Source organism: Pongo abelii, chromosome 6, assembly GCF_028885655.2.
Source record: "Pongo abelii isolate AG06213 chromosome 6, NHGRI_mPonAbe1-v2.0_pri, whole genome shotgun sequence".
Taxonomy (NCBI): Eukaryota; Metazoa; Chordata; class Mammalia; order Primates; family Hominidae; genus Pongo; species Pongo abelii.
Genome location: NC_071991.2, coordinates 74,313,120 through 74,340,407, shown reverse-complemented (window position 1 = coordinate 74,340,407; position 27,288 = coordinate 74,313,120). Strand labels below are relative to the sequence as shown.

Sequence of the window (27,288 nt, the reverse complement as noted above, 5' to 3'; positions counted from 1 at the left end):
ATATAAATAAAGTGTTTAGTCAACAAAACTGTACTCATGTCAGTTTCTTAGTTTTGATAAATGTATTATGGTTATATAAGATACTGATATTAGTGGTAGCTAGGTGAAGGATGTACAAAAACTCAGTATTATTATTGCACTTTTTGGTAAATCTGAGATTACTTCAAAATTAAAAGTTAAAAAAAATGATTGCTGATATCCAATGGCCACAGGTTTGGAAAACTAGAAAGAACTCTTATCCACTCTTGGTGATGTATATATTAGTACAGACTTTTTTTTTTTTTTTTTGAGACGGAGTTTCACTTTTGTCACCCAGGCTGGAATGCAGTGGTGTGATCTCTGCTCACTGCAACCTCTGCCTCCCAGGTTCAAGTGATTCTCCTGCCTTAGCCTACCAAGTAGCTGGAATTACAGGTATGTGCCACCACGCCTGGCTAATTTTTGTATTTTTAGTAGACACAGGGTTTCATCATGTTGGGCAGGCTGGTCTCGAACTCCCAACCTCAGGTGATCCACCCACCTCAGCTTCCCAAAGTGTTGGGATTACAGGCGTGAGCCACCGCGCCTGGCAGTACAGTTTTTCTAGAGCAACTAGGTGTTATTTATTAAAGTAAATGAATTAATACATTTTGATTCCGAAAATCTCCTTCTAGAAATTAGTTTTACATAAACACGAATGCCAGATTTTGAATTTCTCTTTTAGATAATTCAGCATAATTGCTCCAAATAAATCTAAAAGGCTATTGTCAAACAGTGGAATATTTGGATTTATCATTTCATAGGTAAAACTATCAGTCCATGATATGGTTGGTGTTTAAAGTAGAATGGAAGTGAAATTCCCAGAGTGGAGTTTTTAAAATAACCAAGTTCCTAGGATTTTAACTGGAAGAATAAATATCTGAAAGGCAATGAATAGTATTAAGGATGGGATGCCACTTTTGCACCTTGAGAAAATGAAGTATGGAAGGATGAGTGGTTTTCATTTGAGAGGGCTGCAGGGTAACTGTTTCTATTTCAGATGAGGAGGTAAAAGAATGGTCATTGAAAAGGAAAAAAGTTTACTAAGTAGGTTATACATTTTGGAATAGAAGTTTCTATAGCATAATAGAAAATTTGAGAGGACACATAGCAATGATAGTTTGGGTGAGAGTGAGGCAGGAGAATAGGGTGTGGAGGCAGGGAACCTAAGGATGTGTCACTCCGACTTCCTAGAACTAAATTGAAAGGAAACCCCTAACTTTCCATGCCTAAGTAACAAAAGGACCAGAGGCTACTCCGTTTGCAAACCCCCTCTTTTTCTGCAGGGCAGATGGGAAATTGGCTGTTGGCAACAAATCAGACTGATTGCAGGCGAGTCTTCCTTTGCATAGAAGTATCACTTTGTAACTTCACCATCCGCAACAAATCAAACTGATTGCAGGGGAAATCTTCCTTTGCATAGAAGCATATCACTTTGTAACTTCACCCCAGCCTCTGACTGATTGCTTTTTGCACCAATGTTTGCACAGGAGCATGACCTTTGTAACTTCACTTCAGTCTCTGGTTGTCTGCTTTCTGCAACCAATCAGACTGATTGCGCGTTACTTCATTTACATGAGGTGAGCACTAGGTGGCCAATAGGAAGCTTCTAGAGGGTATTTGGACTCAAGATTCTGTATCCGGGCCCTTGAGCCGCTGCTCAGGTCGCTCCTGTACAGAGCATGCTTTAAGTTTCAATAAATCCCTGCTTTTGTTCTTTTGTTGCTTCATTCTTTCTTTGCTTTGCTGGGCGTTTTGTCCAATTCTTTGTTAAAAACGCCAAGAACCTGGAAAACTTGCAGTCACGACCCTCTACCGGTGACAATATCATTTAATTATTGGTAGTGGCTTAAGGTAGCAAACATCCCTTTGTGGAAAGTTTACTCAGTAAATCCTTAAAAAACAGATCAGAAACAAAAACTGGCCTCCCAGGGATCTGGACTCAGGAGGTGAATTAGGCGCGGAGAGGGCGGAGCCTTTGGGGTTTATGGGCGGAGTTGCAGAGGGTTTGGCGGGGACCTCCGCTTCCGCTTGGCACGGACCTCTGCTTCCGCTTGGCACGGACCTCTGCTTCCGCTTGGCACTACTCGGCTCCGGTCGCCTCCGCGCGGCTCCCTGGGCTTCGACTCGGCTCTGTTCGGCTCCTGCTCGGGAAGGGTGCGCGGGGGCGAGTCCTGCGCATGCGCCCTCAATTCCTGCTGCTCTCAGGGCTGCGCTCAGCCTCGTGTTTTCACTTCCTTCTCCTCAGAGCTGTATCCGGGTCGCTACTTTCCCTATTGTCTGAGGCAGCCGGCCTCGCGCTGTGCAATTTCTGGTCTTTTGTTGCTTCTGGTCCAGGCTAATAAAGTTTTTCTTTCTTTAATTTTTTTTCTTCTAGTTTTAACGGGAGAAATTAACTCCCCAGGGCCGCCGAGTTGACTGCGCTGCCTGGGCCGGAGGTCTTCTCCGGCCAGGGAGCGCTGTGGGAAAGGGCTCGAGCGGCCAGGGCCAGGCGAGGCCGGGGGGGCGGGGGGTTAGGGGACCGCGGGGCTACTCTTGGGAGCGCCCCTGTCCGGCTGGCTGCGCGCTGGTTTTAAATAGCATCTTTCGGACTTGTCTTCGCGGCCCCAGTCCCCGACCTCGGCGCTGCTTGGGCTCCTGCAGCCTCTCCCTAAGTGTCCTCCAAACGACCACCTCACGGATTCCTTAGTAAGTGTGTCCGAGGCCTCTGCGGCGAGAGATCCATTTCAGTCATTCTAGAAGTCAGGGCCGGTTGGGAGCAGGGCAGGGGTGGGAGAGCCCTGCGGGAAAGCTGGATCGGTGGACCCTCGCCCTCCATGGTTCGTGGGAATGAAGCCCGCTTCTTTTATTCCCTGATTTTTGCCGTTTTTATTGACTGTTACGATGTCTAAGTGGGGGATTACGAGGAAGGTGCAGAAACATCTCGAAAAGATGAGCAAGAGGGTCAGCTTCGATTTTAGCTCGTCTGAGTTGGCGTTGGCAGCATCAGGGCTGGAGCCGCCTTTGAAACTGCCCGTGGAGCTGTCCAGCCCTCCCCACCCCACTTGTGCATCCCAACCTTCTCCTGATCCCTTTTGCTGAGAACTCAATTAGACAAAAATTCCTTGTGCGAGGTCATCTTTATGTTCTCTTAGCACCACAACTCTCTCCTGTGTTTGGTGTGATTATGAATGACAATGTAATTTTTTTCTCTTCACAGTGGATCGCAGCTCCAAGAGGAGGCAGGTGAAGCCTTTGGCAGCTTCTCTGCTGGAAGCTCTTGATTATGATAGTTCAGATGACAGTGATTTTAAAGTTGGAGATGCCTCAGGTAAATATTTCCTTCTCTCTTTCCCTTTCCCAGCTTTCTGGAGTTAGGCTTATTTTTAGACTTTTTAAATCGGTTTTGATTAAAATGCCAATTTTAAGTGAAAGCACGTAAACTTCATTTATTTTGTCCATTTGATTTCCCATTTTGCCTTTAGATCCTGTCACTAGACCTATAATTGCTTCTGTTTTCCTCAGAGATAATTAGCAGTCAGGGGAAGGACTTTTTCCAAAGATGCAAAAGGATTTCTCTGTTTTACACCTTAAAATATATTTATGCTTATATTATAGAGGAAAAAACTGAAAGATATCCCGAAGTAGAAAAGTATCCTGAGAGGTGTGTGGACCATTAATAGTCCCTGAGCAGGGTTCTTCTTTTTTCAGATCACTTGACAATCTCTTAGGGGAGTTTTACTTTTTTTGTGTATTAGCTCTTTTACTAGCATAAAATTGACCAGAGTGAGTTGCACTTTAAATTATAGTAGGTGCTGGACCTTGTGGATTGGGCCTTTCAGATATCTCTGAAGTATAAGTCATGCGTGCTTGCTCACTATATTTAGTAATTTTAAAAACTTTTTTTAAAGGTCGTATGTTCACATTGTACTAAACTGGAAAACACAAAAGTATGGTTTTCCTTTGTATTTTCTGTTCAATGTACCTTATGTATATAATATATACAGTTTCAATTGAAGGAATCTGAGAAACAAAAATTATGTTTAAATATTTTATGGGAAAAATACTGATAAACATGAACAATAAAAATTATGTGTAATTCCACCTCTTTTGAAAATTTTAATAAAGTGAGATGAAAATTTAAATAAAATGAGAAGTAAAAGCCTTTCCAATTTCATCTCTTCAACAGTTTTTAAATATCCTTCCAGAGAGTTTGCTGTGCTTAGTCACATTTCTCCTCCTTCTGGTTTTCCCTTGTCTTTTTCCTGCTAGGGATAGTAGGAAGGGATGAATGAAATTATATTACTGTTGCTACTTTTAGTAGCATCAACAGCAGAATTTGCATTGTGATTTACTGATAACTTTTTGTTTGCATAATCTCATTTAATTTTCACAGTAACTTAGTGAAGGAGATACTATTTTACAGGTAACAGGGGTATTGAGTTTAAAGAACTGGCATGAGGTCACTCAGGCAGTAACAGATCCAATGGATTTGACTTCAGAATTTAGTCTGTTTATCTGCTTGGATCCCAAGAGTTGATGGACGGAATTTTAAACAGAAACTGAATATTTGGTTACTAATTGAATTCATCCCCAGCAATCAAAAATTGATAAGTTTATCTTGATTAACTGTTTTTTATCCTTTGCTTCTCAGCTTTTTATCTCCCATTTAGTTGGTTTGCTGATGTTTGGTATTTCCAAAGAAGGGAAGGGGAAGGGAAAGGAGGTAAAATTTAAATCTTGTTCTCTTGGTAAAGACCTTGGCAGATAAGAATATTCCTGGCTAGGATATAGTTTTGGTTTGTTATGGTTGTGGTTGTAAACTTTGACAAACATAGTTGGGTCGTGGAAGTTACGAATTCTTTGAATATGGGAACAATTCTAAAACTTACATTAAGTATTACATAATTATGTGACAATAAATCTTGACTTTATGGACAATTTGTTTCTGAGGTTTGTTCATTGAGATGGAGTATTCACAGGTATCGCTTCTTTTTCAAGTGGTAAAACAATCTGATACAAACATAAAGTACTTTCTCAAAATATTTTATGATATCAAGCTAAGTAGAGATTTCTGACCTTGTTAAATCCTAATTATAATTGAAGAGAACTGTTATTTGTAAAAAATGATAGGATGAGTTTTGTTAGGTTGATATATCTGTATATCCCTTAAACACACTAAAAATATTTACTTTCTGTTCCCTCTTGTAATATAATATCTAGTATGCTGCACTCATAATTTACCTTCCTGGCCCCCTGGGGAGCTTAAATTTGTGACCTATGGTCTCAGGTCACAAATTTATATGTATAGTTCTTGGTATTTATTGTAAAAGGGAATTTAGAAGAAAATGATTGTATTTAAAATGATTAGTAGTCAACAGAAATTGAATCATATTTTTGACTCTTGTTTTAGTAGCATTGATGCTCTGCATAGCTGAGATATTGGCTTACTCTAGATTACCATTGTTTTCCATTTGAATCTTTTCTGTGCCTGAGATAGTATATATTTAGTTGGAGTCTTACAGAGAATAAGACATTTGTCCTATCACTGGTTTCCACACATGTTGAAGTTGTGGATTCCCAACCCTACTTATGAATAGGAGATTAAATTGGAAGTAGAGAAACGGTAGCTAAACATCTGTCTGATCATATCTTCTTTCAAAACAACTTCTAGAAATGACTTATTGAATGAACTATGGACTTCCTTAGAACTTAATATTAAAGTGGTTAGATTGGTTGGCCTTAATTTTGGCTAACTGGAGTCCGTGGATCAATTTCTTCTTACCTTCATCTTGAAATCTGAAATTCTGACTGTGAAACTTTTTATATTTCTGTTTGGTTTTAAGAATAAATATAGAAAACATTTGCAGATAAACATAATTTAACTCTATCATAAAATAGGAACCAATCAACATTGGTAAAGAATGACCCACCCGTAAGATTGGCAAGCGATTATAAGCCTGTACCTTTAGAAAATTATGAAACTGAAGATAGTTTATATTTTATTTTTAATGCAAAAGCAAAAGTAAGCTTCTCATTTTTGATTGAAAGCAGTCAATAAAGTTTGAAATGAGTAAGTCCTAAAATAGGGTATATATGCATTAGAATTATGGTGATAACCACCAGAAGAACCATATGTAGAAATGTTAGGTTGAACCATATGGAATTACCAGTTTTGTAGGTCCAAAACACACAGTCAAATATTAGCAATTTCATGGTTTGACCTAATTAAAGTGTTTATATTTGAGACTTGGGCATAGGGTTGGGTGTATGATAGGAGACTTATTTACATTTAGTTATCTGCTACATTAATTGAATGTTTTAAAGAATGTTTACATCTTTTTAAAGATGCAGACATGTATTACTTTTATTAACCAGACAGATTAGCCATGCCCTCTACCCCCATCCCCCACCAGGCAAAGTAAAATGGGGTTAACTTTAGATCTTGATCAAAAGTTAGTTTAGTTAGGCCATATTGCCAGGAAATAATTTAGTGAGAAGAGTCAGCCTGAGACTTTGGTGGTATTTTGTGCTTAATCTGACTTTGAATAAATGGATCAAGATGTGTTCATTGATTGTCCGTAGTTTAGCCGTTTGCTAGATGTTATGGTGAATTTACAAAACAGTAGTAATAATATTAGAATAAGTAAGTAAAATAACATATAAGTAAAATAAAAATTAGAATAATTAAATAAAATAATTGATACAAAGGATGGTTGATCACTTGTGTAGTTCAAGTCTTTCATAGGAAATGAGATTACTTTAGATTGATGTAGAACAATTTCATTGAGGAGAGGAGGTAAGAGTGGAACTATGAACAGAAGGATTTAGATAAACAGCAATCTTCGTGAGGCAAAAATTAAAAGTGTTGAGACTTGGAATTGTTTTTTATATTTGGGGATCAGTGTTGAGTAAAAGTAGAAGAGATAAGCCTGGAAAAATAGAATGAGGTCAAATTGTGGCCGTATATACGAGTTAATGGTTTCTCAACCTTGGTGCTATTGGCATTTTGTGTTGGATAATTTTTTGTTGTGGTAGCTTGTCCTGTACCCAGTAGGATGTTTAGCAACAACAACCCTTTCCTCTACTAGATGCCAGTAGCATCTTTCCTACCTGCCCCAGCCTCACCTCCACCCCCACTTCCACTGTTGTGGCAACTATTGTTTCCAGACATTGCCAGTTGTCCTCTGGGGGAAAAAAATGTTCCCATTTGAGTACCACTGGCTCATACAAACCAAGATGACATAGCTGGAACTAGAATCAGAAGTAGACGATGAGTTGTGTTGACTGATTGGCTGTCTTCAAGACATACACAGTTTTGGTCGAACATAGCCCTGGGATAGCTGTAAATAACTAGTAGAACAGTGATTGGTCTGTTATCTATTGTGTATATTTATAGTACTAACACTGTTGTACCAGATCAATGAACAGAATTAGATTGATGAAATTGATGAACAAATTTATATTGCATATATTGTATATTAACATAAAACTAAAATCATATTGATTTTGGTATGGGGAGAACATTGGATATAATGGTATTGATGGTTGATATTAATTAAATTAATTTTTATTTTATTATTTGATATTGTAAAGGGATTCTTGAAGGTTGGTGTTTTAAATTCTAATTTTAAAATTTATTTTATTTTTTTGTCTGGCCATTACCACTCAGAGGAGTTTTTAAAAATTCTGTAATGGTAAAAAATTTCTTAACTGTCTGTTAGTTGAAATAGCTATTGCTTGGAGAGATTCTGATATACTGTATGTTTGAGAAAGGTTATTGTTTATTTAACCAAATGGGAAGTAGGATTTCAATTTTAAAGATATATTTTTTTCAAATGTAAAAAAGGTTTATTGTAGACTTGAAATTAACTCTGTCTTTCTGCCTAAGATAATTTCTCCAGTCTATTTCTTTTTTTCCTTTCTCTTTTTTTTTTTTTGGAACATAGCACAGAGTCATTCTTTGATGACTAGGAAATTTTTTCTTTGCAGCCTATGGAAAAAATAGACATCCAAGGACCTTGATTTTTCTCATTGTCATTATTACCCAGCTATGCTTGTAAATATATACGGTTTATCTCCATCCCTCCAGTGCATATGTACAAAAAAGAAATAGTGACTAATCAGATGAAGAAGTTATTTTTCAGAGATCAGAGAAAGATAAGATTTGATATATTGCTGATCCCTATAGAAAGATAAAATTTGATATATTGCTGATCCCTATAGTTGGAGTCTGACTAATGTACTATATTTGGAGAATGAGGGGTTGGGTAAGCTATTAGGAGTTGGTTTTGTGGAAAAATGTCCATTCTTCTAATAATAGTTAACAAACATAAAACATTGAAATTTTTTTTAAAAATTGCTTTCTATTCAGGCATGGTTATAAATCAAAAACAGAATCAAGGAGTCTCAATTTACCTCCCATTTGAAAAAATAATTAACTAATTGGCATTGGCAACTACCAAAACAAAATCATAAAAATCTCTGACATTTTGTAAAATTTACCAAGTAATAGCAAATTTGGATTGGTCTCAATTTTGATCAGCTACCCACACTTCTGCCCCAGTTAATCTTTTGTGTCTATCGTGAAGTTTTGATTGGTAAAAAGCCTTCTAGAAGGTTGATCCAGAAGAAAAGTACCTTTTCTTTCATCTTCATCTCCTAGCTCTCTTAATTATGGCATTGCTTCCATTCTAGAGCCTAAGGTGTTTCAGTTTTCTTTAGTCAGTGTGCATAAAAAATCTGTGTCTTTGAAGTGTTTAGTCAACTCTGGTTATTATTTATTAAATCATAATTTTAAAATGTCTAGAGATTACTATTATTGTTATTTTTACCAGATGTGATTTTTCTTGGTAGGTTGGGTTTAATTGCTGTGAGTGGTTTACAAAATCATAATTTTCTTAATGCTTTAGAGACTGAAAAGAAGTCACTTGTTTGTGAGTAATATTGGGTCCACACTCTTGAAATCCAAGAAGCTCAAAAATCCAAATGTTTTGTAAAGTTGACACAAACTTACTTGATGGCAAAGCCTAACAGGAACTGGTAGGAGTTTATTTGTAGTATTTATTTCTCATACTCTGTAAATATTTATATTTTTCTCTGCAGAAATAATGTTTGATTATAGGATAATACCATAGACTTCACTGGGGGTATTAGTGTAATATATGGTGCATGTTCCATGTTACCCTTGAAAATCTGAGAAATTATGAATTCTGAAACACATCTGGTTCTTAAAGTTTCAGATAGGGAATTGCTGACCCGTATGATATTGCTCTTGTATCCTGTGCAAGGTTGTTTAGGATAAGAGTGTTTTTTTCAGAACAGTCCCAAGTAAGCTATGGATACCTACATGACAGTCGTGAGATTGATAATGATTTCATAGGGTCAGTCAGTATCTGTTAAATGTTAGTGTTTATTTTTTATGCAATTTTGCTTGCAGGATGTTTTTGTTAGCGGTCATTTGTATATGACTTGTGAGGTTCACTAGATACCAGATACTGATTACAGACAGCTTCCTTCAATTTTAGTGCTTAGTTAATTACAGAAGTTAAGCCTAGTTGAGTTAATAGAAATTAAAATGACGTGGAAACACTTTACTTTTTCCACCATTTTATCATTACCTTTTTCTTGGCTATAGGTGCAAAAAAATTCATCATCCTATGGATTTTACTGGCTAAGGCTTGACTGGTTTCTTCCCCATCTCCTACTGCTCCCTGTCCTCTTTCCCTCCTCCCATTTATTTCTCGCTTCAAATATTTTAGATTGTTATTTACTTGATTGGGTACAAAAAGAATGATTACTGAGTAATTACTGAGTAATGATTACTGAGTTACTAAGTAGTGTTGGGTTGAGAGGGACTGGGCTGCCCTAGGTAGGAGTGGAAGAAACCTGCTAGAAAGCTTATACTCCTGTGAGCTCTTTAATGTCTTCAGCCTAACTTTTTAGTAACCTCTGTGACTGCTCATTTTCAGGATGGACTGCTTTATTCATCAATTTCTTCCATTCTAGAGCATATAGTAGTTACTGTGTAGAAGTTTTGAAAGTGTAGTGACTCTTCTTTTATTGATATGAACAGTATCCTAATAAACAGGAAGATTGATAATTTCTCTTGCAACTTCCTTTTTCTGTGCCATTGCTATTGTCTCTTTTCACCTGTGTTCTTGGTATTCCTAAAATTTGTTCGGTATATTAGAGTTGTAGTATAAGTTGACTATCATAAATATCTATGCTCATTTTACTGGGTAAAGAGTAAAATAAATGAAGCAGTTTTATGGGTTAGATTTATCTTGTTTTGGTTTTGACTCAATACTTACAAGTCCATATAGTTTATAAAAGATGTTTAAGGGAGGAAGAATTTTGTCTGTATCATCAGTAAAATTAAAATCAAGTGCCCAATCTTGAAAGAAGCACATTTACTTTAAAAAATAATTGCCTTTTCGGTACCAAATATTGCCATATGACACAAAATAGTGCTTCTCTTTTCAAAGCATATTTTAATTTAGGGTTATATATATTCATCTTCATTAGCGCTATACTGAACTAAAACCATTGTATCAACTTCATTGATTTATTATTTGATCAGGTTGGGAATGTCTACCATTCTTTGACTTAAATTTGTTTATATTGTTTTGCAAGTTATTCACAAATTTTGGTGGTTTCATTTGTGTCAGCGTTGTGTGTGTGTGTGTGTATGTATATACATATGTGTGGTTTTTTTTTTCTCATATTTTCAACAGATTCTGAAGGGAGTGGTAATGGAAGTGAAGATGCTTCAAAGGACAGTGGAGAAGGTTCCTGTAGTGATTCTGAAGAAAATATTTTAGAAGAAGAACTGAATGAAGATGTTAAAGTAAAAGAAGAACAACTTAAAAATTCTGCAGAGGAAGAAGTACTATCATCAGAAAAACAGTTAATTAAAATGGAAAAGAAGGAGGAAGAAGAAAATGGAGAAAGACCTAGAAAGAAAAAGGAGAAAGAGAAGGAAAAAGAAAAGGAAAAGGAGAAAGAGAAGGAAAGAGAGAAGGAAAAAGAAAAAGCAACAGTATCTGAGAATGTGGCTGCTTCTGCTGCTGCCACCACACCAGCCACAAGTCCTCCTGCTGTTAACACATCCCCTTCTGTTCCCACTACGACAACTGCTACAGAGGAACAAGTCAGCGAGCCAAAAAAATGGAACCTTCGACGAAACCGACCACTTCTGGATTTTGTGTCCATGGAAGAGCTGAATGACATGGATGACTATGACAGTGAGGATGACAATGATTGGCGACCTACTGTAGTAAAGAGAAAAGGGAGATCTGCATCTCAGAAAGAGGGAAGTGATGGAGACAATGAGGATGATGAAGATGAGGGAAGCGGGAGTGATGAAGACGAGAATGATGAAGGCAATGATGAAGATCATAGTAGCCCTGCCAGTGAAGGGGGTTGCAAGAAGAAGAAGAGTAAAGTTCTTAGCAGAAACAGTGCTGATGATGAGGAACTGACCAATGATAGCCTGACCCTATCTCAAAGCAAGAGTAATGAGGTAGATCAACCCAATTTTTATATCTGTCTGTCTGGGGAAAAGGGAATTCTTCTCTAAATCACTCTACACATTGTAATAAGTGGCTTCCTTGAAATCCTATTTATAGACGGCTGTGGGATGAATGAGCACCCTAACTGTAACATTTTTTCATTTGGCCAACAGACTTTTATTAAATGTCTACTATTTGTCACCGTTCTCAAGGAGCTCACAATCTCTGTCCTCAAGGAGAAATATTTAGAGAAATATTTTTATATCCATAGACTTGGGAAATGACAAAGTTTTCCATTCTCCTTTTTATCCCTTTACTCCTTTGTTCAGAGGACTGCTGAATGGTGCTGAGTGGATTATGAAAACAAAGGTCACCTTTCTTTCAACTTAGTTATGTCCATATCCATATTAAAATGTAGGCCTTTAGAATACCTTAGAGCAGGGCAACAGTCTAATGATTTTCTCAAACCTTTAGAGATTCATTTTAAAGATTAATTCCTTTACCAGTTGTAGCACTTATCATCTTTTTAGTCACCAAATCTTTGCTTTATGTGTATGGGACATACACATAAGTATGAACTATTTTTACATATATTTAGTAAATAAATTCTCTCTACAAAGAAATGGAATAAAAACCCAAACATTTGCATCATAAAACAGACATTTTTGTCATAAAACTGCAGTAATGGCTCAGTGTTTCTCTACTTGAAGTTCTACTACTGAAAGTTAGGTTTATCCATTGATCTCAGAGATGCATCATTCAAGACTCTTCAGTCAAACACATTTGTGTCTCTTTGTCTATGTGTTTTTGTATATGTTTTTCTTCAAAAGAAAGATTGAGTTGTTGTCTTACATGTAGATATATCTGTTACATCACATGTAGAACTGTAATAATTGTGTCATTTCTGTTATTTCTGTTAATGTGTTTATATTCACCAAAATTTATTTCTTTACCAAACACTTATTTTTTTTCCATATCAGTGAAGTAAGTTAAACTGGTAGAAAGATTTTTTCTCTTATGCTTTATTTGTTCTTTCACATTTTTCTGCCTACAAGTTTTACATAGCAGTGATTATCTATTTTAATTGCTTTGCTTAAAAATTTGGTGATTTCCTTACCAAAATAATCTATAGCAGGCTGTGAGGTTATCAGTGGAGATGAGACAGCAGTTTATATTTGGATTATAAACATTGGTTAACTTCTGAAACCAATATTTTATATGAAAAAATATTGCCTACCTTCAATGTCATTCTAAGTATCTTTAAAGGAAAGTTGTCATTTGGGAAATAGTGTAATATTTTTAATGATATAGCACAGGCAGTTCCATATTATCAATGCTTAAACAGGCATGGAAAAATCTAATTGTATTTAATTTAGGCATGCATGCCGTTTATGTTATAGCAGTTACTACTCTATATCTAATGAATAAGTTTACTTTTGACCACATCACTTCCTTCATTTTTATTAGGTTGATATTCTTAGAAGTAGTCTAGCTAATGATAGAGGCAGTGTGGATTAGATTTACGCTAAAGTGTGGGGGACACCTGCATGTGTTTAGAAATTTGCCACGTAAAATGTGTATAGTATCTGTTTATTAAACCTGTACTTCATAAATACTGCGTAAGAGGTTGTAGACTAACATTTATGATGCATTTAAAGTCCATGTGTTGGTTGTTTAGTTTTTTTCCCCCACTAGAAGACACTTTAGTAAATAAAGGGACCTTTTATGTTTAGGTTAATAGTCCCAAACACAAACACATTCCAAGAATGAGATTCCAAAGTGCTTCTTCGAAAAGTGCCCATGTAGAAGAGATTATAAAAAGTTACTTTTTCTCCAGAATAACATTCTACTTGAAAGCTTGAGTCATTTTCCCCACAACTCTATTATTCAAGCTCTACAGTAATTTTTTGATGATTTTAGTTTATTTAAATTATGTCCCTCAAATTGGATAATTACATTTTAATTAAAAAACTAACCAATTGTGATTATTGGTTATATTTCTAGTTTTCTTATTTGTATGATCTTAATTTTGTGAAAAGATGATTAAAGCTAGTCCTCGTTGCCTGTGGCCAATGTTTTTTGTCTTAATCTTCCTGGTTATTTTAGCTAGTGATAATTTCTGTGTCCATTACATAGTTAAGCATATATTTGATTATATTTGAAGTTTGATTTTCCCTGCTTTTACTTTGTTTTCAGAAACTACTTTGTAGTAGAGATAAGTGAAAATGTAGCTTTAGAAATACATAATAGAAATATATAATTATACCATATTTAGTTTATAAGCAGGCAGACATTTTTCTTGGCTGCTATGTTAAGTTCACTTGTAGCAAAATGATGACCTGAAACTTTCATAATTTTGAAGTTTCTTATGGGAACTTGATATTTGTTTTAGCAGGGCCCTTTTATAATTGCCACTCTTAATGGCCTTAACATATGCTTAATGGCCTTAACAACATGCTGCAGACCCTGAAATACTCTCTAGCAGTGATTTTCAAACTTTTTTTTTTTTTTTTTTTTTTTTTTTTTTCTTGAGACAGGGTCTCACTCTGTTGCCCAGGCTGGAGTACAGTGGTGTGATCTTGGCTCACTGCAACCTCCGCCTCGTGGGTTCAAGCAGTTCTTCTGCCTCAGTCTCCCGAGTAGCTGGAACTACAGGTGCGTGCCACCATGCCCAGCACGTTTTTGTATTTTTAGTAGAGATGGGGTTTCACCATGTTGGCCAGGCTGTTCTCCAACTCCTGACCTCAAGTGATCCACCCGCCTTGGCCTCCCAAACTGCTGGGATTGATTATAGGCATGAGCCACCACACCTGGCGTCATTTTAAAATTTTTTAAATGTTTATTTTTTTTGAGACAGAGTCTCGCTTTGTTGCCCAGACTGGGGTGCAGTGGTGTGATCATGGCTGACTGCAGCTTTGATCTCCCAGGCTCAGGCAGTTCTCCCACCTCAGCCTTTGGAGTGGCTGAGACTACAGGTATACGACCACGACTGGCTAATGCTTTTATTTTTGATTATTATTATTATTTTTTTTTTGTACAGATGGTATCTCACTATGTTGCCCAGGTTGGTGTCAAATTCTTGACCACAAGCAGTCCTCCTGCTTCTGCCTTCCAAAGTGTTGGGATTACAGGTGTGAGCCACCACACATAGCCCCTTTACAGTTTTAAAAATTATTGAGGACAACCATTAATATTTATGTAGGTTATATCTGTTGATATTTACCATTTCAAATTAAAACTGAGGAAGTACACAAGTTGTCAGATCCCATTTCATGTAGTGTCTGGAAAACTTCATGGTACTCCGATGAGAGAGAGAGTGAAAAAGACAAATAATGTCTTAGTATCATTATGAAAACTGCCTTTACCTTTTATACCTGCTGAAAGAGAGTTCACTGGACCACACCTTGAGAACTGCTGCTCTAGAACTGGGCATTAGATAAACTGCATTTTCTGCAAACAGATACCTGTTTTTGTCAATGACCTTATGGCATTTTTTTAATTTAGTGCAGTCTGAAGAATCCCCTTGAAATGTGGTTGTATGTCTTTTTCAGCCGTTAATCTTGCAGCTTTGAGATTCCTTAAGATTATCTTGCCCTTTAGTTTTCTGAGGTAAGTTTTTTGGGGAAGGCAGTGTACTATTTTCAGAAATTGTTCCCATTTTCAAGATTTTGAAACTAAAGTTTTGCATGAGAATTAATACATGACAGTAAATTATATCAATAGAATTGGCATTTTTGTTTTGTAAAAGAAAGAAGAGCTCTGTTCTCACAGAAAATATTTAAAATTAGAGACAGTTTGGATTTTGGATTACTGCTTTATAAATGCAACTTTATGTTCTTTGCTGAGTAGAATTTTTTTTCCATAAAAGGCTGTGTTAAAGGTATTAGGTGTCATGTTGAGAAATGGCAATTGTTGCTTGATTTTTGTGAATTAAAATGTAAAAATTTTACCAAAATTTATAAATATCCACTTCTATTTGGGACTTCTAAGTTATTAATCAGTTGCCTTTTTACACATTGCAAAATGAAACAAATTGCTCTGAGTCCTAAAAAAAAGTCAGTTCTGTAACATTTATAAATATTGAGATTCATGAGAATTTAACCTTTTCTAAAAACGTAGAGGAAGTAGAAGTATGATTGGTCAAGCTTTCTGTTATAATAATTTTTTCTTCAGGGCAGTAGGATTCTTTTAATTCTAATTTTACAGGAAATATGCTGGAATTTCCTTGTATTAAACACATGTGATTTAGATAAAATTTAGCCTATTGTATATATCATTTACAATCATATGTGGAATATATATATAAATGAACAGTAAGTATATTTTAGAGCCTGTGGAGAACATTGATCAGTATTATCATTTTGGGGGTAAGTTTTAAATCCTGATGGAAAGAATGAAATGATTGACTATAAGTAGTGATTGATTTATTCATATAGTATCATTTATTCTTCCTATAATTACATTGGATTCCATTAAATTATTCCATCATAATAAAGTTATTTTCTAGGTGGTACTTTTTTGCCATTCAAAACCTATTTTCCTGATGTCTATTTTTATGTAAAACCATATTTTAGAAATTTTATGTTAAAAGCTTCAGCTTAACTACTTTCTCTGAAACCTTGAAAGATGATATACATCTTCAGAAATATACTAACAACAGTTGATAATAAATCAGGTTTTGTATTGATCTAATCATAAGTGTGCTTAAACTTGTGTTTGATCTGTTAAAACAGATCTAGCTGGGCGTGGTGGTACATACCTGTAAACCCAGCTACTCGGGAGGCTGAGACAGGAGAATCGCTTGAACCCAGGAGGTGGAGGTTGCGGTGAGCCAAGATCCCACCATTGCACTCCAGCCTGGGCAACAAGAGCGAAACTCCTTCTCAAAAAAAAAAAAAAAAAAGAAAAAGAAAACTGAGATCCCAATTTTTTTTAAGGAGGATGTGTTACTTAGATTTTCCAGTTGAAACATTGTCTGCCAGCCATTTGGTTAGGGAAATATTTTATCTCTAGTTTTCCCTATTTCCGTCTTTGCATTACATTTCTATTAAGAGCCTCAAGTCATGAGGATCAGAGGGCCAGAAACATTAGTTAATGTTGTTTTCTCTGCCTCTAAATGGTAATAGATGTGGAGAGAAATTGGTGTAGAGATATGATTTAGGCATTTATGGTTTTTCTGAGCAAAATGGAAAAATAGGAAAATAGAGGAATTAGAACTGCATTTTGATACAACTTTTTCTGACCCTTAGAAATATACTTGTTTCTCATATGGGTAAACCTTTTTTCCAGGGCTGATTAATTTTAATTCCACCAGAGAAGTTACCACACAGTCCATAAGGACATATAGCATCCTAATTTTCAAACTGTGATTGTTTGCTAAATTAGTTTCTAGTCTGTATTTTTTTTTTTTAACAACCTAGATGTGGTATTCTAAGGAAAGTCTTTTTTGGACTTACCATGGGGGTGATATTTAAAGTAGTAGTGCTCATTGGAGCCTGCAACTTTTCTTTTGGGAGTACAAGGAAGATCCTCAGTGTAATAAATTATCAGTTCATGTTCCTCTTTTTGAACCACCTTAACAAGAGATACAGCGGAAAGGAAAAGGCATTGACCATTTATTGAGTGTCTAGTTTGTGCCAGGAACATTCTTGCCATATATTGTTAATTCTTATAACCTCCTGAGGTAGATATTATTTTTATCGCCATTTTGCAGATAAAGAAATTACAGCTTTGAGGTTCAGTAGGGAATAAGCGAGAGGTGAGAAAGAAACTTAGAATGTTTGATTTCAAGTCAACTTTGAAGCATGGCTAATAGTATGAAAATCTGGGCAGATTTTTGTTTGCTTACTCTGGTACTGTAAAACCAGATGAGTTTTCTTTAGGATGTTTTCAGTTTTATTTGCCAGCCATTTGTCAGCTCCAGACCTATTTTGTTTGGTTTTATAACACAGAGAAGCAAAATACAGAACTTAGAAATACTAGAATTCTAAAGAGAAATGATACTATATTCTTGTTGATGTTTGCATTCTTTTCTGATTGTTTTACAAATCTGCCACAATTTTAGATGTTATACACAAAGTATATTGGAAGAATTATTAATGGTGACCTTCAAGTGTATTCAAGTGTCACTTACAAATTGCTGTTGAAATGATGGCTCCAAATGTTACTTTTGGATATTGGTTGAGTTTAAAAGAATATAAAAATATAAAAAATAATAAAATATATTTATGAAAAATATATATGGTGTATTGTATGAAACTAATTTATTAAATTTATTTCTGAATATTGTTAGGTTCATAAATAAAAATGTATGGACCCAAGTGCCATCTTTTATTATATGTAATGTTAAGCACAATCTATTAAATATGCAAGAATCATTTTCTTAACTTATTTAAAGTTTAAATCTATAATGCAGAAGGTTTAAATGAAAACAAGCAGACCCTCTTCTGAAATTTTATCTTTTAAATATCAGTCTGTTAATACGTCTTCCTATACTTTTTCTTTTTGAGACGGGGTCTTGCTCTGTCCCCCAGGCTGGAGTGCAGTGGTGCCATAATAGCTTGCTGCAGCATTGAATTCCTGGGCTCAAGTGATCTTCCCGCCTCAGCCACCTGAGTACCTGGGACTAAGGGCATGCATCACCATGCCCAGCTAATTTTAAAATATTTTGTAGAGACAGGATCTCACTGTGTTGCCCAGGTTGGTCTCAAACTCCTGGCCTCAAGTGATCCTCCTGCCTCAGCCTCCCACGGTATTTGGGATTACCGGCGTGAGCCACTGTGCCCATCCTCTCTTTTTGTAGTATCACTAGCTAGATGTTTTTATTACCAGTTTACACTAGATATTTCTTGATAGAGACCTAATTAATAGAGTTCTCTGACCCTTCTAGCAGCTAGTCAATCTGGATCCTTTTTTAGATTATTTTCTGCATCTGTGTATTCCATATACCTACGCAGGCTCTCATGGATCTGTCTTATAGTAGTTTGATAATGCTGGAATTTCTGAATTTCCCAGTACTTAAGGAGTATAGAGTCCTTAAGTGTGCCATCACATACATACTTGCTTATATGTTACTTTGAATTGATTTTTTTCCTATTTTGTGTATGTGTGTCTTGTCTCCTCTAGGTAGGATTATAAGCTCCTAAAGTTTAAGAATCATGTCTTGTACTTTTAAAACACATGTATAGGATCAATGATTACTTTGATTACTTGTGGATTCATTTTTCGTTTTTCCTAGTTTAAGGGGCAAAGCAGATCAAGAGTTGTTAGTTGCATGCGTGCTTTTTCATATCCTAGAGGAGAGAGAATACAAAGCTTGCAGAGAAGTGAAAAATTAAATAAGAGGGTGCTTATAGGATTCTTTGACAAAGAGGTCAAGTATATATTTCTCAAATATAATGTACTTTGAAGTTAATAAAAGAATGGAAAATGGAGCATACATTTGGAAATGCATATAATAATGTTTAAGTAATAAAGAGAATTTTAGTGATTAATTTTTTTTTTACTTTAAACGTGATTTTCTGATATATGTTAATATTTTAATATTAGGACTCGCTGATTCTTGAGAAGAGTCAAAACTGGAGCTCTCAAAAAATGGACCATATTCTGATTTGCTGTGTTTGTCTGGGAGATAATAGTGAGGATGCTGATGAAATAATTCAATGTGACAATTGTGGCATTACAGTCCATGAAGGTAATGTTGCTTTCTTTTCTCTCTTTTTAGAAATGGCTGACTGTGGCTCTTTTACATTTGTACTAAGGTGGTTCTACAATATTTCATGGTGTTTCGGTTGAAATAATGCTAAATGATCAAAGTATGGATGCTGTTTTTCAGGTTATCTTTTATTTTATTTTGAGATGGAGTCTCACTGTGTCACCCAGGCTGGAGTGCAGTGGCACAATCTCAGTTCACTGCAACCTCCACCTCCCAGGTTCAAGTGATTCTGCTGCCTCAGCTTCCCGGGTAGCTGGGACTACAGGCGCCCACCACCACACCTGACTAATTTTTGTGTTCTTTTTTTATTTTATTTTTATTTATTATTTTTGAGATGGTGTCTTGCACTGTCGCCCAGGCTGGAGTGCAGTGGCGCTATCTAGGCTCACTTCAACCTCCGCCTCCTGGGTTCAAACTATTCTGCCTCAGCCTCTTAAGTAGCTGGGATTACAGGCACGAGCCACCACGCCCAGCTAATTTTTGTATTTTTAGTAGAGATGGTGTTTCACCGTATTGGTCAGGCTGGTCTTGAGCTCCTGACCTTGTGATCCACCCGCCTCGGCCACCCAAAGTGTTGGATTACAGGCGTGAGCCACCACGCCCGGCCAATTTTTGTGTTCTTAGTAGAGACGGGGTTTCACCATATTGGCCAGGCTGGTCTCAAACTCCTGACTTTAAGTGATCCGCCTGCCTCAGCCTCCCAAAGTATTGGGATTACAGGTGTGAACCACCACACCTGGTCCCCCAGTCATCTTAATTAAAAAAAAAATTTTAAATAATGAAAATAGAAATGCTATATGGAAATCAGTATTTCTTTAAAGGTCAGTGTTCTGGTATTGTATTTTATGGTGCTATTTCTTGTTTTTTTTTTTTTATTTTTTAATTTTTTTTTGTAGAGACAGGGTTTTGCTATGTTGCCCAGGCTGATCTTGAACTCCTGGCCTCAAGCTATCTGCCTGCCTCGGCCTCTCAAAGTGCTGAGATTACAGGCATGGGCCAGTGTTCCAGGCCTTATTTCCAGTTTTTATTTTAATTTTAAATTTTTAAAAATTATTTCTAGTTTTTAAATAAAATTCAGAAGTAGGAAAAAGTTGACTATTTTAGTCTGATAGAAAGCATTCTTAAAAAACTTATATTCTATCAATTTTTTGTAGCTTCTTCTTTCATAGTTGTACTTTTTGAGACAGTCTTGCTCTTGTCCAGGCTGGAGTGCAGTGACGCGATCTCAGGTCACTGCAACCTCTGCCTCCCAGGTTCAAGCGATTCTCTTGCCTCAGCCTCCCGAGTAGCTGGGGTTACAGGTGCCTGCCACCATGCCTGGCTAATTTTTGTATTTTTGGTAGAGATGGGGTTTCACCATGTTGGCCAGGCTAGTCTCGAATTCCTGGCCTCAAGTGATCCACCCGACTTAGCTTCCCAAAGTGCTGGGATTACAGGTGTGAGCCACCATGCCTGGCTGACAGTATGTATTTCTTAAGAGCAAAGGGCCGGGTGCAGTGGCTCACGCTTGTAATCCCAGCACTTTGGGAGGCCGAGGCAGGCGGATCACCTGAGGTCAGGAGTTTGAGACCAGCCTGGCCAACATGGCGAAACCCCATCTCTACTAAAAATACAAAAATTAGCCAGGTGTGGTGGCTTATGCCTGTAATCCCAGTTACTTGAGAGGCTGAGGCAGGAGAATCACTGGAACCCAGGAGGCAGAGGTTGCAGTGAGCCAAGATTGTGCCACTGTACTCCAGCCTGGGCGACAGAGGAAGACTCTGTCTCAAAATTAAAAAAAAAAAAAAAAAAGGCATTCTCTTACATAACCACATAATTACCAAAGTCAGGAAGTTAGCATTGATGAAATACTGTTTTATCTAATCTATATAGATTCTATTCAGATGTTGCCAGTTGTCCCAACAATGTCATTTCTAACAAAATAAAACCCAGGATCATGTACTGCATTTAATCGTCATGTCTGTTTAGTCACCTTTAATGTGGAACAGTCCTTGAGTTTCTGTCTCATAGACATTTTTAAATATAGACCAGTTTTTTTTATTTTGTTTTGTTTTTACAGAATGTTCCTAATATGATTAGATTTGGGTTATACGCTTTTGGCCGGAATACCACGGAAGATATATAGTGTTCTTAGTGCATCGTATTAGGAAGCATATGATATTTATTTGTGCAGTTACTGGTGATATTACTATTACTTTTTTTCTTCAGTTTTATTGCATAAGCCTACCAATTTAGAATACTGGTGATATTTTGATCACTTGGTTGAAAGGGTGTCTTTCTGGTTTATCTGTGGTAAAGTTATTTTTTCTTACCAATTAATTATTATTATTATTATTTTTTAATCAGGGCTGTGACTACCACAAAACAGTATTTCTATGACCTTTCTCTTACCTGCTTTTCTGGTATTACAGCCCTTGTCCCAAGTAGTTCTGGGAGTCTGCTGGACTTGTGGGACTTCGCACGATCTGTGATTCTCTAGCTAATCCTCTTGTCTTCATGTGGAGCTGCCCTTTTTTGCTGCTAACACTCACTGTGGGAATATCTCCAGTTACTGTTATTCATTTATATTTTTAGTAATGTTTGTTGAGTACCTTCTATGTGCTTGGTATTCTGTAAATTTTAGGCATATGAAATAGAATGTACAAATTGTTGACCTGGTGGAACTTAATGTCTGGACAGACAGGCAGTAAACAAACCAATATATCTCTTAGTTGGTGGCCCAGATTCTGAAGAAAAATGAAGTAGGACAAGGAGTATAGGAATGCTATGTGTGAGGGTGGTTGGGTGAGTTGCAGAAGTTTGTATTTATAAAAGTTGATAAGGGGTTGGGTACGGTGGCTCATGCCTGTAAATCCCAGCACTTTGGGAGGCCAAGGCAAGCGGATCACCTGAGGTCAGGAGTTTGATATCAGCCTGGCCAACATGGTGAAACCACGTCTCTACTAAAAATACAAAAATTAATCTGGCATGGTGGCACGTGCCTGTAATCCCAGCTACTTGGGAGGCTGAGGCAGGAGATTCGCTGGAACCTAGGAGGTGGAGGCTGCAGTGAGCCAAGATTGCGCCAGTGCACTTTGGCCTGGTTGACAGACGGAGACTGTGTCTCAAAAAAAAAAAGTTGTTAAGGGAAGTCCACTCTGATAAGAGGATATTTGAGCTGTGACCTGAAGGAAGTAAAGGAACAAGTCATGTAAATATATCGGGGCACAATGGTCCATGCCTGTAATCCCAGCACTTTGGGAGGCCGAGGCGGTGAATCACTTGAGGTCAGAAGTTCAAGGCTAGCCTGTCCAACATGGTGAAACCCCATCTCTACTAAAAATACAAAAAATTAGCTGGGCATGGTGGCATGTGCCTGTAGTCCTAGTTACTCAGGAGGCTGAGGCAGGAGAATGGCTTGAACCCAGGAGGCGGAGGTTGCAGTGAGCTGAGATCAAGCCACTGCACTCCAGTCTGGGCGACAGAGTGAGACTCCATCTCAAAAAAAAAAAGATCTTGAAGTGGTAGCATGCTTAAGAGTGTTTGTATAATGGCACAGAAGTTTGTATGGCTAGAACTGGGTGAGCAAGCTGGTTAGTGGTGTGAGTAGAGATGGGAGTAATCCAGCTGGGGTCTTGTAGATTCTGGTACTGATTTTAGATTTTATTATTGTGTCCGGAATTGGTGGGTTCTTGGTCTCACTAACTTTAAGAATGAAGCCGTGGATCCTCGCGGTGAGTGTTAACAGTTCTTAAAGGCGGCGTGTCCAGAGTTTGTTCTTTCTGATGTTCGGATGTGTTCGGAGTTTCTTCCTTCTGGTGGGTTCGTGGTCTCGCTGGCTCAGGAGTGAAGCTGCAGACCTTCGCGGTGAGTGTTACAGCTCATAAAGGCAGCGCGTACCCAAAGAGTGAGCAGCAGCAAGATTTACTGCAAAGAGCGAAAGAACAAAGCTTCCACAGTGTGGAAGGGGACCTGAGGGGGTTGCCACTGCTGGCTGGGGCAGCCTGCTTTTATTGCCTTATCTGGCCCCCACCCACATCCTGCTGATTGGTCCATTTTACAGAGAGCTGACTGGTCTGTTTTACAGACAGCTGATTGGTCTGTTTTGACAGGGTGTTGATTGGTGTGTTTACAATCCCTGAGCTAGACACAAAAGTTCTTCAAGTCCCCACAGAGCACTGATTGGTGTATTTACAAACCTTGAGCTAGACACAGGGTGCTGATTGTTATGTTACAAACCTTGAGCTAGACACAGAGTGCTGATTGGTGTATTTACAATCCCTTAGCTAGACAGAAAGATTCTCCAAGTCCCCACCAGATTAGCTAGATACAGAGTGCTGATTGGTGCATTTACAAACCTTGCGCTAGACACAGAGTGCTGATTGGTGTATTTACAAACCTTAAGCTAGACACAGAGTGCTGATTGATGTATTTACAATCCCTTAGCTAGACATAAAGGTTCTCCAAGTCCCCACTAGACTCAGGAGCCCAGCTGGCTTCACCCAGTGGATCCCACACCAGGGCCGCAGGTGGAGCTGCCTGCCAGTCCCGTGCCGTGCACCCACGTTCCACAGCCCTTGGATGGCCGATGGGACTGCGCCACAGAGCGGGGACAGCGCTCGTCAGGGAGGCTCGGGCGGCGCAGGAGCCCACGGCGGAGGCGGGGAGGCTCAGGCATGGTGGGCTGCAGGTCCCGAGCAGGGGGACCTTGCGGGGAGGCAGCTGAGGCCCGGCAAGAATTTGAGAGCAGCACTGGTGGGCCAGCACTGCTGGGGAACCCGGCACACCCTCCACAGCTGCTGGCCCAGGTGCTAAGCCCCTCACTGCCCGGGGCTGGCAGTGCCCACCAAGCCCATGCCCACCTGGAACTTGCGCTGGCCCGCAAGCGCCTTGCGCAGCCCCAGTTCCCGCCTGTTCCTCTCCCTCCACACCTCCCCTCAAGCTGAGGGAGCTGGCTCCAGCCTCAGCCAGCCCAGAGAGGGGCTCCCACAGTGCAGCTGCAGGCTGAAGGGCTCCTCAAGCGAGGCCGAGGAGGCACCAAGAGCGAGCGAGGGCTGTGAGGGCTGCCAGCACACTGTCACCTCTCATTATGATGGATATGGGAAGCCATAACATGGCTTTTGAGCAGAGGATTAATATCGTTTGATTCATGTTTTGGAAGGATCACTCAGACTGCTGGGTTGGGAGTAGACTGAAGTGAATCTAAGGTGGGAAACTAGGAAAATATTTAGGAGACCATTGCAATTATCTAAGAGAGGAATTGGTTTTGAGGTAGATAGTAAAAGTTTGGTTTTAAATTGTGTTTATATAAGATGTTAGGACTAGAAATTTCAATTTGGGACTTATCAGCCTGAAGATGTTAATGCAAAGATGTAAGACTAAATGCTTGCAACAGAGTCATCCTAGTACTTTAGAGGAGATGGGGAACACATGGCCAGTGAGATATGAGAACCATGGGTGATGACCCAGATAAAACTGTTTCAAAAAGAGAAAGTCAGTAAATGTGTCAAATAATGTTTTTAAGAGTGGGGAATCACCCTAATTCAATGCTGGACTTCAAGTACACCACCAGGCAAGCTATCCCAGAGGTTATTGAAAAAAAAAAACTAATTGATAAAATGTTTATATCACATAATTCATTAAATAAATATAAAATACACAGAAGCAAGGGGAAAGATAGAGGATAAGTTAACACATTTAGGCTGGGGTTTAAGTAGGATAGAAGGACCACACTATCTAAATAAATCCTGGGGTACATAGTGTTGGTATGTTTTGGCTTATCAACCTTCTTTGCTAATGCTGTGGTTGTGAGAACCAGAGCCCACAAAGTAGGTGCCCTGGGCCAAAGATACACACTCTCAGGAAGATACAGGAACAAGTATGCCTGGTCATGGCGTTAGCTCTCCAGTTAATCTACTCAACAGCCCTAGGTTTTATTTGTATTTGTTAGTGACCAAAGTAGGTATCACCAATGCGTGGCCAAATTAAGGCCTCACGAATATTGAGTTCTAAGTGTCGCATATATATTTAATGTATTCTGACTCTTTGGTGCCTTTTGCATATTTGCCTCAAGAATATTAGATACATCTTGGTCCTTCTATCCCTTTCTGTCTGTATTTAATGCATACATGCTTTACTTACTTTTTATCTATACATATATAAGTTTTATTGATCTCATTTTGTTTCTCTATAGTAGAGTTTAATATCCTCAAGCAGAGCAAAAACACATTATAACTGAGAATATATTATTGAATTTAGTAACATGAGGGTCGTTGGCCATCTTGACCTGAGAGAGTTCAAAGTGAGAATAAAAGAAGGGAAAGTGCAAAAAGTGACCAAATGCAATTCCTATGATGAGTTTTTATATAGAGAAGCCAGGAGATGGGAAAGGGATGTGAAATTGAGGGAGGGTTTTTTTCTTTCTTATTTTAGATGCTGTATTAATTATCTGCTTCTGTGGAACAAATTATCCCAAAACATAGCAGCTTAAAACAACAAACATTTATTATTTCACATGATTTCTAAGGGTTAAGAATCTGGGAGCAGTTGGTTGGGTTGTTCTGGCTTAGAGTCTCTCATGAAGTTGCAGGTCAAAGCCATAGCCTGGGCTGTAGTCATTTTAAGGTTTGGCTGGACCTGGAGGATTTGCTTCTAAGCTAAGTCAAATAGTTGTTGGTAGGCTTCAGTTCTTTGATGGCTGTTGGCCAGAGACCTCAGTTTCCTACTGCATGGACCTCCCTCATAAGCTGCATGAATGTCTTCATGAAGGGCAGCTGGCTTCAGAGTAAGTGATCAAAGAGAGAAAGAGATGGAAGCAGTTGTATCAGAGTGCTAGTATATTTTATAATCTAATATTGGTAGTGCATACAACTATTTCTGCCATATTCTGCTGTTCACACAAGCCAACCCTAGTCAGATGTAGGTGGGGACATTCTAAGAGTGTAACTACCAGGAGGCACTGATTTTTAAGGGCTATCTTAGAGGCTGCCTACCACATGTGCAGAGATTATATAGCATGTTGTGTGCTGTTGGAAGTGACCCAGTGGAAAGGGAGAATTGGTGATATAAGGAAAATAGTAAGGAAAGAAGGGGGAACAATTGCTGGAACAAAGGTTTTGAGTGCAAGATTAGAGGGGATGAGATCCAGTACCAAGTAGAGAGATTGAGTAGATAAGAGTAACCATAGTAATTAGGGAAAAAAGGATATATGGGTCCAGATGTAGCTAGGTTGTTAGATGTGGTAGTTGGAGCATGTGTAAGTTATTTTTAAAATGTTTCTTGTTTTCTCAGTGAAATAGGAAGCAAAGCCATTAGCAGAGAGTGGGGACAGTGGGGAGTTAGAGATTTGGGGAGGCAGAGTTGTATAAATTTATTTGGGAGAATAAACTGAATAAGGAAATATATACCTAAAATATATATGTATACACACCCACACACACACACACACACACACACACACGTATATACACATACATAGCAATAAGACCACTTGATATGAGTGGTAATGAATATAAAGGGCTCATTAATATAAATATCATATTCATATGAATATGCTATTAGTGCTAATGAATACTGTTACTGAGAAAAGTAAACATGGTTGAATGTATGTGTATTTTTCTTCTCCAGGTGTGGTTCAGATTCCTGGGAGTAGGTAAAGAATATGTTAACTCAGGAGTAGCAGCTACTTTGGCAGTGTTTGTTACGTTGATCACTGATGATCACAAACATGTTACTGCTGCTTATATCCATGAATGTCATTGCTGATATGTGATACAGTCATGATGAGTTCTGTTAGTTTTGGTGATTATCTTATGATGCTGAGGGCACTATCTCTATTTTTCTCTGCTTCATTATAATGCTGAGTACCATCTCTACTTCTTAAGTCATTCTTAGGTCTACTTCTTAGATTTTGGTCATTGACTATGGATGTATTTTTTCAGGCCAGCACAGTAGTTTTAAGTAATTGAATTGGTTGCTAACATTTATACATTGGGAAATCTTACACATTTAGGATTTCAAGCTTCTTTTGCAAAGTTCTGGCGGCACTAGGGTTTTTTGCTGTTGTTGTTGTTGTTGTTAAGTGAT

General features: G+C 38.0%; 1 protein-coding gene across 16 annotated transcripts in view; it reads left to right on the top strand.

The window, feature by feature from the left end:
* The first annotated feature begins 2,079 nt into the window (after positions 1-2,079).
* PHF14 (PHD finger protein 14) overlaps positions 2,080-27,288 on the top strand; it is a 198,138-nt gene continuing 172,929 nt past the window's right edge. For 7 of the 16 annotated variants that reach the window (XR_008527060.2, XM_054559441.2, XM_063726071.1 and 4 more), the window contains exons 1-4: positions 2,101-2,706; positions 3,218-3,328; positions 10,734-11,521; positions 19,059-19,203. Coding sequence is in view for 15 of the 16 variants with exons in the window: in XM_054559441.2 (XP_054415416.1) it covers position 2,706; positions 3,218-3,328; positions 10,734-11,521; positions 19,059-19,203 (1,045 nt within the window). In the remaining variant the exon portion in view is untranslated. Of the gene's footprint in view, positions 2,707-3,217; positions 3,329-10,733; positions 11,522-19,058; positions 19,204-27,288 lie in introns of all 16 variants that reach the window. The other 9 variants (XM_054559447.2, XM_054559445.2, XM_054559443.2 and 6 more) reach the window with 5 other exon arrangements.